The sequence below is a fragment of the Myxocyprinus asiaticus genome, chromosome 49, assembly GCF_019703515.2.
Source record: "Myxocyprinus asiaticus isolate MX2 ecotype Aquarium Trade chromosome 49, UBuf_Myxa_2, whole genome shotgun sequence".
Taxonomy (NCBI): Eukaryota; Metazoa; Chordata; class Actinopteri; order Cypriniformes; family Catostomidae; genus Myxocyprinus; species Myxocyprinus asiaticus.
This window is the reverse complement of record NC_059392.1, coordinates 10,759,147-10,776,611: the sequence shown is the minus strand read 5'-3', so window position 1 is coordinate 10,776,611 and position 17,465 is coordinate 10,759,147. Positions and strand designations below refer to the sequence as shown.

Genomic DNA, 17,465 nt, shown 5'->3' with positions numbered 1-17,465 from the left:
CATGAGGGTGAGTAAATGATGAGAGAATTTTAATTTATAGTTGAACTGTCCCTTTAAGGTGAACTGCTAAAAATGCTAAAGCTTAAAATAATTGGTACACTTTCCTTTGTACATTTACGGTTGTTCACATGAAATTATTTTGGTAAGCTGATATGTTCTGCCATGTGATAAGCTAAATTCTAAAATTAGAATATAAAAAACTCATTTGTGACACTGCAGGGCCATTTAAAATGCAAAAAGGTGATTAAAAACTGTGAAAAAAGTACCTAAAATAGGCCTTATACATTCATATAAACTTTAATAAAAAATCTTGAATAAAAAAGTTAATGAAAATGTTGTGTTAGCTACCCCTATCAGAGATTATTTATCAGAGATGGGCCACTTTTAAATTGAATGGGAGAAATTGGAAAGGTCAACGGATGTAGAAATAAAGTCCCGCCTTACAGTTAAAGAGCCAATCATCGTTTAGATACAGACATCGCCTGTCAATCAACATGAGAACGCGCATGCGCATTGGCTGTACAATCCGGGAAAATCGCGTTTTTGTAGCGTAATCGGAGGTAAAGAAGCACAATTTGTGGTTCCAGTGTTGTCAGATTTTACTACTGATTTGAAATACGTTCTTTGATCGTAATCTTGACCAACCTCAGAGATTTAAGTAGATAGGAGCTGCACTTTCATGACTGGAAATAGCTTCCTGGGAGTGTTCCAACTTAGATGACCGCCAGTGAACCACTAATGTATTTATATTTTAATCAAAAGTCTTCCAAATTCGTGTCCATGTTGTCTGTCCACTGTCCTCCACAACACAGTTCATGAGCCACAGCTTAAAAACTACAAATCCCATCCGGCGCACAACTCTCGCGACATCTGACGGGAAAAGTTGACCGTGTCCTTGTGGTATCAACCGTGCACTGTCTGACTGACTGCTGGTGAGGACGGGAAAACCGAGGCTTGTGCATTACAGTGCTTTAAAGGTCGGGTCGGTTTTCATTTTTTGAAATGATGGCAGCGAGGTTCTTCCTTCGTCGTGCGGCTCCTGCGCTGAGACACGCGCGCTGCTATGCCGACGCGCCCGCTTCTCAGATGTCCTTCACTTTCGCATCGCCGACACAGGTACTGAAGATCCAGGCTTTGGCCTACACAGCCTGCTAACAGTAGTGAATGCATAGACGCCGACTGCTGTCTGACTATTTCAATTTAATTAGGTTTTATATGCTATATTAAGCATTTAGATTACCTTTAAGTTTGATTGGCGTGTATCTCGTGCAGTAGAACGTTCTATTTATTTATTTATTTATTTATTTATTTTTTTTGCAGGAAAAGCATTCATGGCACCTTTGAAGTTACTAGTTACTTAAAGTCACTATTTTACTAGAAAACAAATAAGTTTGAATGAGCTTAGCAGGTTGTTGGCATTGCCACCAGACACACTGTCACCTTGACTTTCTGTAGTACACTATTAAATGCAGTTTGTAATAGTGTAATTCTCTTAAAATCCAAAGGTTGGTAACTGGCATTACAATCGGCAATCCCTATTAAATTATTTTAACAAAATCTTCAGAATCAGAATGAGCTTTATTGCCATTTGTACTTGGACACACACACATACACACACACACACACACACACACACACACACACACATATATATATATGTATATGTGCGTGTATGAGTATAATATAATATAATATAATATATATATATATATATATATATATATATATATATATATATATATATATATACAGTTGTGCTCAAAAGTTTGCATTCCCTGGCAGAAATTGTGACATTTTGGCATTGATTTTGAAAATATGACTGATCATGCACAAACACTGTCTTTTATTTTAAGGATAGTGATCATATGAAGCCATTTATTATCACATAGTTGTTTGGCTCCTTTTTAAATCATAATGATAACAGAAATCACCCAAATGTCCCTGATCAAAAGTTTACACCCCCTTGAATGTTTGGCCTTGTTACAGACACACAAGGTGACACACACAGGTTTAAATGGCAATTAAAGGTTAATTTCCCACACCTATGGCTTTTTAAATTGCAATTAGTGTCTGTGTATAAATAGTCAATGAGTTTGTTAGCTCTCATGAGGGTGCACTGAGCAGGCTAGATACTGAGCCATGGGGAGCAGAAAAGAACTGTCAAAAGACATGCGTAACAAGTTAATGGAACTTTATAAAGATGGAAAAGGATATAAAATGATATCCAAAGCCTTAAATGCCAGTCAGTACTGTTCAATCACTTATTAAGAATTGGAAAATGCGGGGATCTCTTGATGCCAAGGTCAGGTAGACCAAGAAAGATTTCAGCCACAACTGCCAGAAGAATTGTTCGGGATACGAAGAAAAACCCACAGGTAACCTCAGGAGAAATGCAGGCTGCTCTGGAAAAAGACGGTGTGGTTGTTTCAAGGAGCACAATACGATGATACTTAAAAATGAGCTGCATGTTCGAGTTGCCAGAAAGAAGCCTTTACTGTGCCAATGCCACAAAAAAGCCCGGTTACAATATGCCCGACAACACCTTGACATGCCTCACAGCTTCTGGCACGCTGTAATTTGGAGTGAGGAGACCAAAATAGAGCTTTATGGTCACAACCATAAGCACTATGTTTGGAGAGGGGTCAACAAGTATTGTGCTTCTTGAAACAACCACACCGTCTTTTTCCAGAGCAGCCTGTATTTCTCCTGAGGTTACCTGTGGGTTTTTCTTTGTATCCCGAACAATTCTTCTGGCAGTTGTGGCTGAAATCTTTCTTGAGAGGGAAGAAGCACGCACAGCCTGAGGTGAAATTAAACTCTGTATCTGCTCCAGATATCCTATTTAAAAAATAATAATATTTGTATTCTATTTAAACTATGTAACATTAATGACATTAATTTAAGTGCAGCCTCTGTAAAAATATAAAGCCAAACGTAAATGTGTAAAAATTATCAGTTTAATGGGGGGAAATATTAACCGACTAGTAATTCCAGTGCTGACTAGCAGCATCAGAACCGTTTAGTCAACTAGTCTTGCACATCCCTAGTGTGTGTGTGTGTGTGTGTGTGTGTGTGTGTGTGTGTGTGTACACACACACATGTACATATATATATATTTATTACACATATACATACATATATACACACACACATATATATATATATATATATATGGGCAGTGGTGGGTCAGTGGTTAAGGCTCTGGGTTACTGATCAGAAGGTCGGGGGGTTCAAGCTCCAGCACCGCCAAGATGCCACTGTTGGGCCCTTGACCCTATCTGCTCCAGGGGTGCTGTAACATGGCTGACCCTGCACTCTGACCTCAGCTTAGCTGGGATATGTGAAAAAAAGAATTTCACTGTATATGTGCAAATGTATAACATGTGATAAATAAATACAATTTAAAAAAATAATAATTAATTAATACGTACATATACACGTACATATATGTGTGTGTGTGTGTGTGTGTGTGTGTATATATATATATGTATGTACAGTGGTGTGAAAAAGTGTTTGCCCCCTTCCTGATTTCTTATTTTTTTGCATGTTTGTCATACTTAAATGTTTCGGATCATCAAACAAGTTTAAATATTAGTCAAAGATAACACAAGTAAACACAAAATGCAGTTTTTAAATGAAGGTTGTTATTATTAAGGGAAAACAAAATCCAAACCTACATGGCCCTGTGTGAAAAAGTGATTGCCCCCTAAACCTAATAACTGGTTGGGCCACCCTTAGCAGCAACAACTGCAATCAAGCATTTGCGATAACTTGCAGTGAGTCTTTTACAGCGCTGTGGAGGAATTTTGGCCCACTCGTCTTTGCAGAATTGTTGTAATTCAGCCACATTGGAGGGTTTTCGAGCATGAACTGCCTTTTTAAGGTCATGCCACAGCATCTCAATAGGATTCAGGTCAGGACTTTGACTAGGCCACTCCAAAGTCTTCATTTTGTTTTTCTTCAGCCATTCAGTGGTGGACTTGCTGGTGTGTTTTGGATCATTGTCCTGCTGCAGAACCCAAGTTCGCTTCAGCTTGAGGTCACGAACAGATGGCCAGACATTCTCCTTCAGGATTTTTTGGTAGACAGCAGAATTCATGGTTCCATTTATCACAGCAAGTCTTCCAGGTCCTGAAGCAGCAAAACAGCCCCAGACCATCACACTACCACCACCATATTTTACTGTTGGTATGATGTTCTTTTTCTGAAATGCGGTGTTACTTTTACGCCAGATGTAATGGGACACACACCTTCCAAAAAGTTCAACTTTTGTCTCGTCAGTCCACAGAGTATTTTCCCAAAAGTCTTGGGGATCATCAAGATGTTTTCTGGCAAAAATGAGACGAGCCTTAATGTTCTTTTTGCTCAGCAGTGGTTTTCATCTTGGAACTCTGCCATGCAGGCCATTTTTGCCCAGTCTCTTTCTTATGGTGGAGTCATGAACACCGACCTTAACTGAGGCAAGTGAGGCCTGCAGTTCTTTGGATGTTGTTGTGGGGTCTTTTGTGACCTGTTGGATGAGTCGTCGCTGCGCTCTTGGGGTAATTTTGGTCGGCCGGCCACTCCTGGGAAGGTTCACCACTGTTCCATGTTTTCGCCATTTGTGGATAATGGCTCTCACTGTTGTTCTCTGGAGTCCCAAAGCTTTAGAAATGGCTTTATAACCTTTTCCAGACTGATAGATCTCAATTACTTTCTTTCTCATTTGTTCCTGAATTTCTTTGGATCTCGGCATGATGTCTAGCTTTTGAAGATCTTTTGGTCTACTTCACTTTGTCAGGCAGGTCCTATTTAAGTGATTTCTTGATTGAGAACAGGTGTGGCAGTAATCAGGCCTGGGTGTGGCTAGAGAAATTGAACTCAGGTGTGATAAACCACAGTTAAGTTATGTTTTAACAGGTGGGGCAAACACTTTTTCACACAGGGCCATGTAGGTTTGGATTTTGTTTTCCCTTAATAATAACAACCTTCATTTAAAAACTGCATTTTGTGTTTACTTGTGTTATCTTTGACTAATATTTAAACTTGTTTGATGATCTGAAACATTTAAGTATGACAAACATGCAAAAAAATAAGAAATCAGGAAGGGGGCAAACACTTTTTCACACCACTGTGTATATATATATATATATATGTATGTATATGTATGTGAATATGTATGTACAATATACAAATACAGATAGTGTTTAAGGGAATGTAATGGCAGAAGGGATAGGATATGTTGGATAAATATAAATAGACTAAGCTGTGTATTACACATAATTATTACTCAATGGGGCAGTTTTAACTGTTCATGAGATGGATAGCCTGAGGGAAAAGTCTTGATCCTGTAATCATTCTTTAAATAACTAGAGACTGACAGAAAACTTGCACTTCACATTTTATTGGCACAGTCTTGCTGGAGGAGTGAACTGAGTTAAGGTCACAATTGGTAATAGTTTATGGATTGACTTTTAACCTTTTGGTTGCCAGCCTGCATCTCCGTATTGAAGGTTGTCGTTTTTGTTTCAGGTGTTCTTCAAGGAAGCCAATGTAAGACAGATTGATGTCCCAACACTGACAGGCATGTTTGGTATCCTCCCGGCCCACGTTCCCACACTGCAGGTGCTCCGGCCTGGCGTAGTCACCGTCTTCAATGATGATGGTTCTTCTACAAAGTACTTTGGTGAGTTTTAGCTACAGTAGCCATGCTAGTTTTGTCATGGCGGACAAAATGAGTACAGGCCTGTCACACACCCAGCTCTGAGAATAGAGTTGACAAAGTTGTTTTGGCTAATACGTATTCTGACTAATTCTGACCATGGGTCAGTAGTTTCAGAATCAGATTTAATATTCTGGGTTCCAGCGGTCATGGAAAAACCTGGAAAAATCAAGGAACTTAAAAAATAAATTAAGGGCTGTCCATTCAGTGCAATTAATTATATCAGGGCTTTTCAATTTTTTTTTTTTTAAACTTTACACCTATATCAGTTGAGTGACACATTCAAAGTCATAGTGTTGAATATATAACCAAATATTTGTAAATAGCAGGATTTTTTTTTTTATTTCAGCCATGTCATAATTATTCAACCCTTATTGCATGTAGCTGTTTCTTAAATATTTAAGGCTACACAAGTAATTGTTTTAAAACAAAATTAAGTCATCAATCTGCAATGGCACTTATTTAAGTTTTAAAATGTAAGTTAACGTTGTAAGCAAAAATGTATTTCTATGCAAAAAATGCAATTAAAAATAAGATGTCTCAAAAGCTAATAGAGGAGATTATTTCATTACACAAGAAAGGTCATGGCTAAAAGTACATTTCCAAGGCACTTCAATTTCCAATAGACAAAGTTGGCAGCACCATTCATACATTTTTTAAATATGGTACAACAGCAACCTTCTTGGGGTGTGGAAGAAAGCAAAATTTCACCAAGGGAAATGTTGACTTGAATATTCAAGAAGTAATTAGCAAAGACCTGTGGAGTCCTGAAAGAAGGTTTTATAGACATATGATACTAAACTGAAAATGAGTTTCAGACCCATGGGTCAGCAGTACATCTGGAGTAAGATGACAAGGTGATGACAAGAACGACACCATCCCCACAGTCAAGCATGGAGGTGGGTCAGTCCTGTTATGGGGGTGTTTTGCTGCTGCAGGAAACGGCTATCCTGACTGTGACTGACACCATGGATTCTTTCAGGTATCGGGCCATTTTGTAAATTGAAGCTCGGTGATCACTGGACTTTCCAGCAAGACAATAACACCAAGGATACATCCAAGTTGTCCAAAATCTGGTTCAGGGATAGGTCGTGGAATGTCCTTAAATGGCCCTTTCAGTCCATCATTAAAATCCCATTGCAAACCTTTGTTGGGATTTCAAGGAAGCAGTGGCAGCACAGAAACCAAAGAATGTCAATGAGCTGGAAGCTTTTGCTCATGAGAAATGTGTAGAAATTCTAATATAGAGGTGACCGAAGCCTGAGAACACTTACCTGAAACATTTATTTGCTGTTATTAAGGATAAAGGATACTCCACAAATGATTGACTCTGGGGGTTGAATATTTTTGACATGACATTTGTGGAGAGAATTAGTTATTTTTTATTTTAAAATTTGGGTAAAATGAACTCTTTGTTCTCAAAATCACTCAAATGTGTAGTAAAAACTTTGACTGTTTACTGAAGTTTTGGTTGATGTGTTTTAATTCACATCACCAGAATGTATTGCTGGTCAGGGGGGTTGAATAATTTTGATTGCAACTGTATATGATTAATTAATTGGCATATCATGTAATTAATAATATATATATATATATATATATATATATATATATATATATATATATATATATATATATATATATATATATATATATATTTCATTTTTTAAATATTTTAACATTGTTGTAACAGTGGACATCATGGAAATGAATAAAATATAAACATTTATGGAAATTTCTGTTCAATATGCATTTTCTAGTTTTTTACTGCTCTAAAATATTTCATCATCTAGAATGCTGATTTTCATAAGCAATTTATAATACTCTTGTTTTGAGTAAAATTTGCTCAAAAGCCATAAAATTGGTCTAAGTGATTAATTTACAAATTTGTTTGAATTAAAGAGTCTTTAAAAATATGAATCCAGTTATCACAAATGCCTGGAAAGCTCATGGAAATGGGATTATTTACTTGAGGAAAATGATGTTTTATCATCATCATCTTTCCTCATGTGCGTGTTTCTTCAGATTTCCAGCCGTTGTAGAGATAAGAATGTAATCTGATTGGTTGTCCGTGATCTTATTAACAGGATGTTGTAATAATACAAAATTCTGCCACATGGTGTGAATGTTCATTCTCAATTAAAGGTCAGAAGTGCAATTGTAAAAAAACAAAAAACAATTTTAATAGATTTTACATAAAATATTATACATAGTTACATTACTGATAAATAATATATAAGCAAAATAGAACTAGTAGGAGGTGCATCTGACTATATTCTGGGAATTGTAGTCTTATTTGGGCATTTCAGTTTTGTAATATCATTAAATGTGTGGTGTTTTGAATATTGTCTTTATTTGTCATTGCATATCATTTCAGAAATCCATCCAGAAGAGGGCAGTCTTGTCTAACAGAGTTTATTCTTTCTACTGCTGCTCCTGTAAGTTTTAGTTGGTTTGGTTTTGTTTGTTTTGCAGTGAGCAGTGGATCAGTGACGGTCAATGCAGACTCTTCAGTGCAGCTACTGGCTGAGGAGGCCTTTACTCTGGACACCCTTGATCTTGCAGTGAGTACCATCACGTCATCGTTTTAAAATGAGTACTGGTAATGAGAGGGAAAAGACGGAGACCAAGCATGTTTTTTTAAGATATAGCTTTGGTGCCCTACAAAACCAAAACGCAGTAACTACAGCAACACTGAAACTGAGAAAAATGGCTTACAAGTTTTTTTTATTGTCCATAAGGGCTGGGTATTGATACAGATTTCTGGATTCGATTCTGATTCACAAGCTTCGATATCGATTCATATGGGTATATTTCGGTTATAATGTCCATTTCACTTGCATATGAAAGAAATTCTCTCTCAGCTAATGCTGTTAATTATACAGGGGACCTTTTAACTTGGTACATCAAAAAATATTAATTTGACTAATTTTATTAGTTTTTCATCATTTTGGTCACATATTGTTTTTTTTTCAAAATGAACAAATCCATGAGTTCAATCAATAAATAAGCTATTATAGTTCATATATTTTTGTGACATTTTTATTGTGTAATTGCAATTTTTTTTACTATTTATAAGCATTTACATTGATTTGTTGAACACGTGCTAAAAACTGGCAATGTCTCTTTAAGAAAACAGTCAGTTCTGTAAAGAGCGTCTGTAAATGAGCTCATATTAACGAGAGGACTCGAATGGCTTAATCACATCTGTGCCATGCATGATTAGATTTGTTTCTTTTTTGTTGTTTTTGATGAGCAACTGACTATAAAGAACAGAAAGGGTTTTAAAAGAGACATTATTCAATGACAAATGGGTTGTGTGGATCTAGTCTTTTGACTCGCATTACACGGAACAACTTTTACTCTCAACACGCAGTGAAAGGATCTCGCTGCTGAACACTCCACCGGTATACTACGCAATCACTGGAGAGGGATATCTAAACATTTACCAGCCAGTTGACAAATACATACATTTTAGTTGCATATCGCGAAATTTGATTGCAAACATGGGTGATTTCCGCTCATTGAAGTGGAGTGTTGCGCAGAGTAAAAGATCGATCTTGGGATTTAAGAATCGATATTGGGATCATTCAAATGAAGATCGCGATGCATCGGAAAATCAATATTTTATTGATATATTTGTCCAGCCAAATGTTGATTATAAAATCACTTTGTTTTCTCTTAATCTGAGCAGAGTTGAGCTAAACCGGTCTGTCACGGGAAAAATCTTAAGGCCAAAACATACTCTGCGCAAGTACTTGAATACCTACGCAAGTTTAATTTTGTACGTTTTCCAAAATGTTTCAGTTCATAACACGATGAAAGTACGCGTGGCATTCTCAACGTTGCCACAAGGGGCGCTATAGCAGACATTAGTGTGAACTCTGCTTTTTAGGCGAGTTTTGTCTTTCAAGTCAACTACTGTCGTGGCAGAGCAATAGTTTAAAAAGAATATTCCTAGTCAAGTAAGTTAAAGTCAATATATTTATAGCAACTTGCTTGAATAATAACACATCCAGTTTAATGGACAGATTTTGAAGGTACCCCTATCGCCTCCTTGAGTTCTGAGGTTTGTTACTGCCACAACTCAAGAACGCACGTTAAGCATGTTTAACCAGACCGCGCACGTTTGCCTACACATATTTGCGTAAAGTATGTTTCTGACAAAAAGTTGTTAAGAGTGGGTAATGGAAAATCTGCAATTATGCATTTTTTATTAAATTTGGAGCACAGGATGGCCTAGATAAGCAATGTGGCCATCCATGGTGAAACTGCTGTAGAAATGAATGACTGGTTGTTTTTCTATGTTTTCATAATTTTAGAACACAATGACTATACATTATAAAAGAGGCCTGTAGGTGTTTAATGACACTGAATCTGTTTGGGCGTGTAATTTGAGAATTAAAAATCCAAAGCACTATTACAGAAATGCCCCATTATCTATATGGTGCAGTGCCCTTAAGTATACATGCCTGTTATGGAATTATTATATAAACGTATTCAAAACTGTGTCAAGCCGCCCTTTTGATTGTATTCATGCCATTTTCTTCATTAGGATGAAATGCAGTAATATACATTTTCGGTTAGTCACCTCATTGAACAATGACACATCAAAAATGAACTCATTCCAAACGAGATGTTCTTCACAGAAATGCCCTTTATCTGACACTAAATGAAGAGCCCTTCCGAGTTCATTCCACATAGACAGCTTTTTTATTCTTCCTAGAGATAGCTGTGCTCGGGGGCCTTGCTGGTTAATAAGCAAAGAAAGGTCAGTCACCGTTAAAGTGGTTCAGATATGTCAAATCCCCACTGAGAGACCTTTAACTCACAGCAATGTTTGGCCTTTACACTGTGTAATCGCCACCGTGACAAATGTCCTTCACAGGAACGAGGCCACGTTTATTTGCCCGCACTGTTGAGAATGCGGCCATTCTAGTCTGAGGTTGTGTTAATGAAAGATTTTCCACCATTAACAATTGTAAGAAGAGGATGCACCAAAAAAACGTTTTCCGTTGTTTTGACCGATTAACAGAAGTTCTATTTAGGCTGCAACAACTAATCGATAAAATCGATTATCATCGATAATGGAAATCATCGACAACGAATTTCATTAGCGATTAGTTGGATATATGCCGCGAGCACGGAGAAGCTCCATCAGTGATGTCACTTCACAGACCGTTGGAAAATGTGTTGCATGACGAAACTCATTTGAAAATCAACGGAGACAAGCTGAAGTGGGAAAAACACAACCCAAGATGTCCAGCGCACTTCAAAGAAGATCATAATCATACAGTTTAATGGGGAGCGGTTGCTGCATCAGGTGCTTTGAAAGAGTGATTGTGCCGTTTAATGCACTTAAGAGTTGTTTCTCTCCAGCACATAACTTACATTTTACTGCTATTTTTTGTTTTATAATATATACATGTTATGAATTCAAAATTGCGTATTTCCATGTATTTCGCAAAACTGTTTGTTTTTACCACATGCGAATCTCCGTTAAACTTAACTGAGCAAGCGAGCCCGTGTATCCACGTCAATCAAACCGATCGCAATGGAGAAAGGGAACGCAATCACTTTGATTAAGCTCGTGCAAAATCATACCGCACTTTCAGTTTCAGTGTAATCAATTGTGCAGCTTTCATTGATGTCACGCTCGTGTCTCAGAGGTCAAAGTGTGCGGTTTAAAGTGTTTTAGATTGTTTCTCATGTGAGCACATGTTATACAGTGAGTACCAGGATGAGACTTTTCTGCGCAAGAGTGAATCTGCACTGCGTTTACAGATGATTATACTATATTAAACTAAATATAATGCTGAATATAATGTATAACAATGGTAAGGGTCCCGATAGTGCCGATTGTAATGTCTAATTCCACCAGTAAATTTATACCATGGAAAACATTATTTTACTGGATAAACGGATACACATTTTTGAAAAGAATATTGTAGAAACGTAATCAGGGACAGTATTATTTTAAAATCTACAATATTAATTTAAAATACTTAAAATGTATGTAATCAGTGACAGTGTACAAGCATATGTATCTAACATGATTATAAATTTTCAGCTGGGCCTATTAATAGGCCTATTTCTATTCTGGTGTCTCCATTGTCCTCTGCTGGGCTGATGTTTTTGTCCCACTCCATCCCCAAAGGATCATTTTACTCTTTAATGAACAGTACTTTTTGTTCTACAAAATTGTAAAAGTAATGAATAGAACTGTTTTGCATATGTACTGAAAGTCATAATAATAATAATAAATTCAAATGTAACTTTTCATGATTCAGGCTTTATTCAGTATTTAAGTTTTGTTAGAGTATAGAATCATGAATTCAGTAAGGTAAATCGAACCAAATCCTTGCGCACATTATCATTTCTGTTTTTAAAAAAAATCATTCGAATAAAATGCAAGAAATACAATTTCTTTTTTTTTTATCCGATTAATCGAAGAAATAATCGAAGATTAATCAATTATCAAAATATCGTTAGTTGCAGCGCTAGTTCTATTAATAATATTTACAAGACCGCATCGTCTATTTCACATTGCAAAAGCAAAATAAATAGTAGCCAACCCGTAATGCAGTGCTTGACTAAAGAGCTCTTGCCACAGAAGTTCTTGTGATGTCAACGTCACGTTAAAATCATACAATCACGTTACTACACCTACACTTTTGCAAAATGATTTTTATGTGGCGGCTTATATGTAAAGCAGCAGTTTCCTGGTGAAATGAACACCACCTAGGCCTGTCGTGATTATTAAATAATCGTCCGATTGCATTTTTTTAATCTAACTGTGGTTATTTAAGATAAACGTGATTATTGTGCACTTCAATTTCCAATCACATTTTAATACCCAAATAAGGGTATTGTAAGCGAATATATTTAAATGCTATCAATGGCATTTTGAGCGTCACTGAGCTACAACGCAGATGTCAACCATACTTCCAAGACGCACGCTTTCTCTATTTCTGTGGAGTGATAAAATGATTCAACAAAATCTCAAAGGTTTTGCTTCATAAGAAATAAGGACATGTGGGTTAAATCAAAGTGTATTAAAATAATGTGTGGAAGTGAAGAAATTAGGACAGAAATATTTTACTATTGCATAATATAATGTGATAAATATAATACAAATATATAACAAATTTCTATTTTATTTTTTACAAATATATATATATATATATATATATATATATATATTTAAAATAAGAGTTCCAAAAACAGTGTAAATGTAAAATTGACCGATACTAAAGTTGACCAAAAAGAGACATATTGTAAGTATTTAGAACTATTTTGATATTTAAAACATTATCATGTCATTCATAAGTTTTTTTTAAGCCTTAAAAGGAAATCATATATCCCTATTTTATTATTTGATTTATATATTTGAAGTTTAATATGTAAAAATGTCAGCCCTAAAACAGACAGTTAATCGTCATAATCGAAATTATTTGTTTGGCAGTTAATTGGCAGCCAAATTTCATAATCATGACAGCCCTATGTAGACAAAAAGGCACTAAAAAAAAGAGACGTTTATTCCCTTTAACTCAAGTCACAAATAAAATGGCAGATTGTCTCCATATCATGTTCCTCACACGATGCTGTCTTATGACATGTAAACACTTTTACTATAGGGCATGACCTGTAAGGCGATACATTTAAATGCTTGCATTACATTACCAAATACATTAACAAGCTTGTTTGAGCGCAATCAAATTGTGCGGTAGCGCAACTGACAGAGCATTGCACTTGTGATGCATAGGACCGTGTTACAAGTTTTGAAGGGGATATGAGTCGATTCGTGATTAGAAAGTGTCATGAAAGTACCATAAAATAACATGGTTGCTTCAGCGATTTGCGTTTTTCATATCACATTTGTTTTTTATGATGCTATCTGATAGGTTTAGGTTAGGGATATAGGTTTGTTGATTTAAAAACCTAAATTGTTTGGCAGAAAATTATACATGCTCATAGTGCCACACAGTGGACATTTCACCTCGGAACTGCCACTGTAGGTGTGAGAAACCATGCAATATAATTGGTCAAATATGTCTCCGTGGTCTCATACTTTTCATGAAATCAGTCTGTTAAAAGTACAAGCCTAAGGCCCCGTTTCCGCCTGGTATTAAGATGTGTTTCGGGTGATCTGATCACATGTGGTCAGCGCTAAATACAGGTCTAAACGGGGTCTAAAACGTTTTGTGATCGGACCACAGAAACCACATTCGAATGTGGTCAAAAACGCATGTGTCCTCGTCGCATTTAAGGTATAAACCGTAATCCCTCCTGAATGCGTCCCAGCCGCAGCGAAGCACCACCCTTCACCTGTCCATTAACTGCTGCGCTATAACAAGAGCTTAAACGTTGCCATTTACGAGCGGCTTTAAAAGGAAATAACCATCCGATCTGAAAATTTTAAAAAGCATATACAAACAAAATCACAAGAGCTTCACAGGTCTTCTTTAGCATGTCTGATATCAACACAACAAAAGAAGCACGAACACTTGAAGCTCCTTTAATACAGGTAATGCACTAAAATAATGGATAATTCTGCTTGACATGTTGCGTTTGTACTTAGAATGAATTTCAACCGCATCTGAGAGAAACGGTGCACCATTTTTTTCACTTGTAAGATGCTTCAAGATATTGAAGTTTTCGGATCTATACCTACACCTTTTATAATGTCAGTTGTTATAGATGGATTCCCTCGACCGATACGTCAAGATAACATTGAACATGAACCACATGTCTATGATGTTTTGTGCAGGCGGCGAAAGCTAACCTCGAGAAAGCCCAGTCAGAGCTGATGGGAGCTTCAGACGAAGCAGCTAGGGCAGAGGTTCTGGTCAGCATAGAGGCAAACGAGGCAATCGTCAAGGCACTAGAGTAAATGCCTCGAGTACTGGTATGTATCCCTTCATAACACTTTTAGCTGGCTTCAAATTAGAAATATAAGAGAGAACATTTACGACATAGAGGAAGTTGACTCTATTTCCTGTTTTAAAGGGATAGTTCACACAAAAATACAAAGTCTCAAATAATTTATTCACCCTCATGCAATCACAGATATGTATGACTTTTTTCTGCAGAACAAAAAAAGATTTTCCTGTTGGTCCTTTCAGTGCAAGTGAATGGTGACCAGAAATTTGACGGTCCTAAAAGCATATAAGGCTCCTTAAAAGTAATCCATATGACTCCAGTGGTTTAATCCATGTCTTCAGAAGTGATATGATAGGTATGGGTGAGAAACGGATCAATATTTAAGTCCTTTTTTACTATAAATTCTCCTCCCTGTGCAGTAGGTGGCAGTATGTATGAAGAATGTGAATCACCAAAAACAGGAGAAAGTGAAGATTTATAGTAAAATCTGTTTCTAACCCACACCTATCATATCGCTTCTGAAGATATGGAGTTAACCACTGGAGTCTTATGGATTAATTTTATGTTGCCTTAATATGCTTTTTGGAGCTTCAAATTTCTGGCCACAAATTCACTTGCATTGTATGGACCTACAAAGCTGAGATTCTTCTAAAAATCTTTGTTTGTATTTAGCAGAAGACAGAAAGTCATACACATCTGAGATGGCATGAGGGTGCTTAAATGATGAGAGAATTACAATACATATTCCTGTCTTATTGTGAATGATTCACCAGTGATCACTATTACAAAGAAATCCATGACAGCATGCCAATTGTATTCATCTTTGTCAAATCTCGATTTATATCAATTTCTATTTTGTATCTTTTTTTTTTTTTTTCCTTTTTTTTTTTTTTTTAAAGGTAGGAAATTCTGTTGGTGTTGACAGGTCTCCAGCTTTGTCTGTTCCCCACCCCAGTGAAGTCAGAAACTGCAAGAATGAACTGCTTGGTTTGTACAGTGGATGGAATTACTAATAAATTTATTTGGAAGTAATGGATTTCACCACTTTGTTTTTCTGTGCCCTTCACACAAATCATTTTTGAAGATTTTCCATCATGTTGTGCAAGAAATTATTAGATTATGTCTGCAGTGTTTTTTGTTAAAGAAAGAGGGCAGTATGGTACTTTTGAAACCTAAATGATAGCCAAGCCTTCAATACAAGGCAGTGGTGTGAGTGAATCAACTCATCTTTTTCAGTCAATGACACCGATTTTAAGAGATGTTTTTGTACGTATTTCATTATCTTTTTATTTTATTTATTTGTGCATGCTTTAAACCTCATAGTAGCTGTTTTGTCAGATTTGTGTAGGCAAGGTTGCCTAGTGACTACTCAAATTCTCTTGATAATTTCATATATATTTTCTAAATCCCCTAGTTAGTACATGTAAAATAATGTATGACTGAAACAATTACCTAATGCACTCACCGACTCGACTACAGAGATACAAGCTAGTCTGCTCTTTCAGAAACTGCCTATTGACAGTGGATGTTGTGGTGTAAAAGTACAGGTGAATGTACAGGGCCGCCGCTATAGAGCAATAAGCATGTGCCAACTAGAGTTTTACGAGACTAAACCACATGTGTTTTTATGAACATTATACGTCTACCTTGGCAGCATGCTGCAGCTTGCTCCAGGTCCACGTTTGCAGAAATGGCAAGGAACACATGCAGCCAGGAGTCATTGATAAACTTCTTTTGATATTTCTTATATATTTTTTCTTGCACTGCATAATTTACATAAACGTATAAAAATTAGATCTGCATAATTCACTGTTTATTTGTGTTAAGCATGAGTTGATAGGGAAAATGTCCAAATAGCATGAAATGCCAAGTTCAGATATTGCCAACGGTGAAGGCATGTGTTGGAGAGCTAACTTTTAGTTTTTCCTATGGCCAGGTAGAGAAAAAAATCAGTGTTGCATGGACTGACATAAGACTACCAAAAGAGTACTTGTGGTACATTTAAGGAACCGCAAGATTCTATTCATGTCACAGGATGTTTCTCTTGTTGCTATATTTCGTCCTTGCATCTCAAGTATGAGTATTGCCTCTATTCTTAGACTTCCTCAACGGTATAGTCGTAAGTGCTGTTTCTGCAGTTTTGAAAAAGAATGTTTTAAGATTGGAGGTTCTGCACTTGCAAAAAATAATTTATAGTAGCATATATATTAAACTCCACATGCATTACCTAAATTAACTCTCCATACAGATATTATGGATGGATGAATTAAGTTCGCCTGCAGCTACAGCACCATTTCGAAGGTTTTGGGAGTAATGAAAAATCCTTTACTGCAAAAAATGAAATTTAAGATATATTCTGAAATCATGAAAGTAAATTTTAGTTTTTAGGTAAGGATTTTATGTATTTTTATTGGAAATAAGTAAACAAAGACATTAAAAAAATAAAATATGATCTAATGAAAGTCTATCTAGCAGCGCATGACTGAAAAAGTCATGGAAATAAAAAATATTGGTATAAAATTGTATGACAATGAGTGCATTTACATACACACCAATACGTTGATCACTGCCGAGAATAAGCAAATTCAAAACTGACAACGCTGTTTGTATGAGACTTTTTTTACATTCTTCATGCATATCGCCACCTACTGGGCAGGGAGGAGAATTTATAGTACAAAATGACTTAAATATTGGACTCATATGAAATGGTATTGGGACGCCTTAAAGTTGATTACCTGAGATGTCTATCAAGTTTGTTTATTACTAGAGCTATACTGACGGCATTCAACAGGCAGGTTTGAGGTGTGTTGTGGATTTGCAGGTTTCTCTGAAATGCTTGCACGGTGTTCTATTTGTAGACACCTTGCTCTTGCGGGTGAGA

The 17,465-nt window shown here is 36.4% G+C and overlaps 1 protein-coding gene across 1 annotated transcript; it reads left to right on the top strand.

Annotated features, from left to right (window-relative positions):
* The first annotated feature begins 869 nt into the window (after nucleotides 1-869).
* On the top strand, nucleotides 870-15,625 carry LOC127438491 (ATP synthase subunit delta, mitochondrial-like). Its single transcript, XM_051694121.1, has 5 exons — nucleotides 870-1,116; nucleotides 5,512-5,665; nucleotides 8,177-8,265; nucleotides 14,472-14,609; nucleotides 15,484-15,625. Exons 1-4 carry the CDS (start codon nucleotides 1,003-1,005, stop codon nucleotides 14,592-14,594), a joined length of 480 nt encoding a protein of 159 aa, XP_051550081.1. The 5' UTR covers nucleotides 870-1,002; the 3' UTR covers nucleotides 14,595-14,609; nucleotides 15,484-15,625.
* The last annotated feature ends 1,840 nt before the right edge of the window (nucleotides 15,626-17,465 follow it).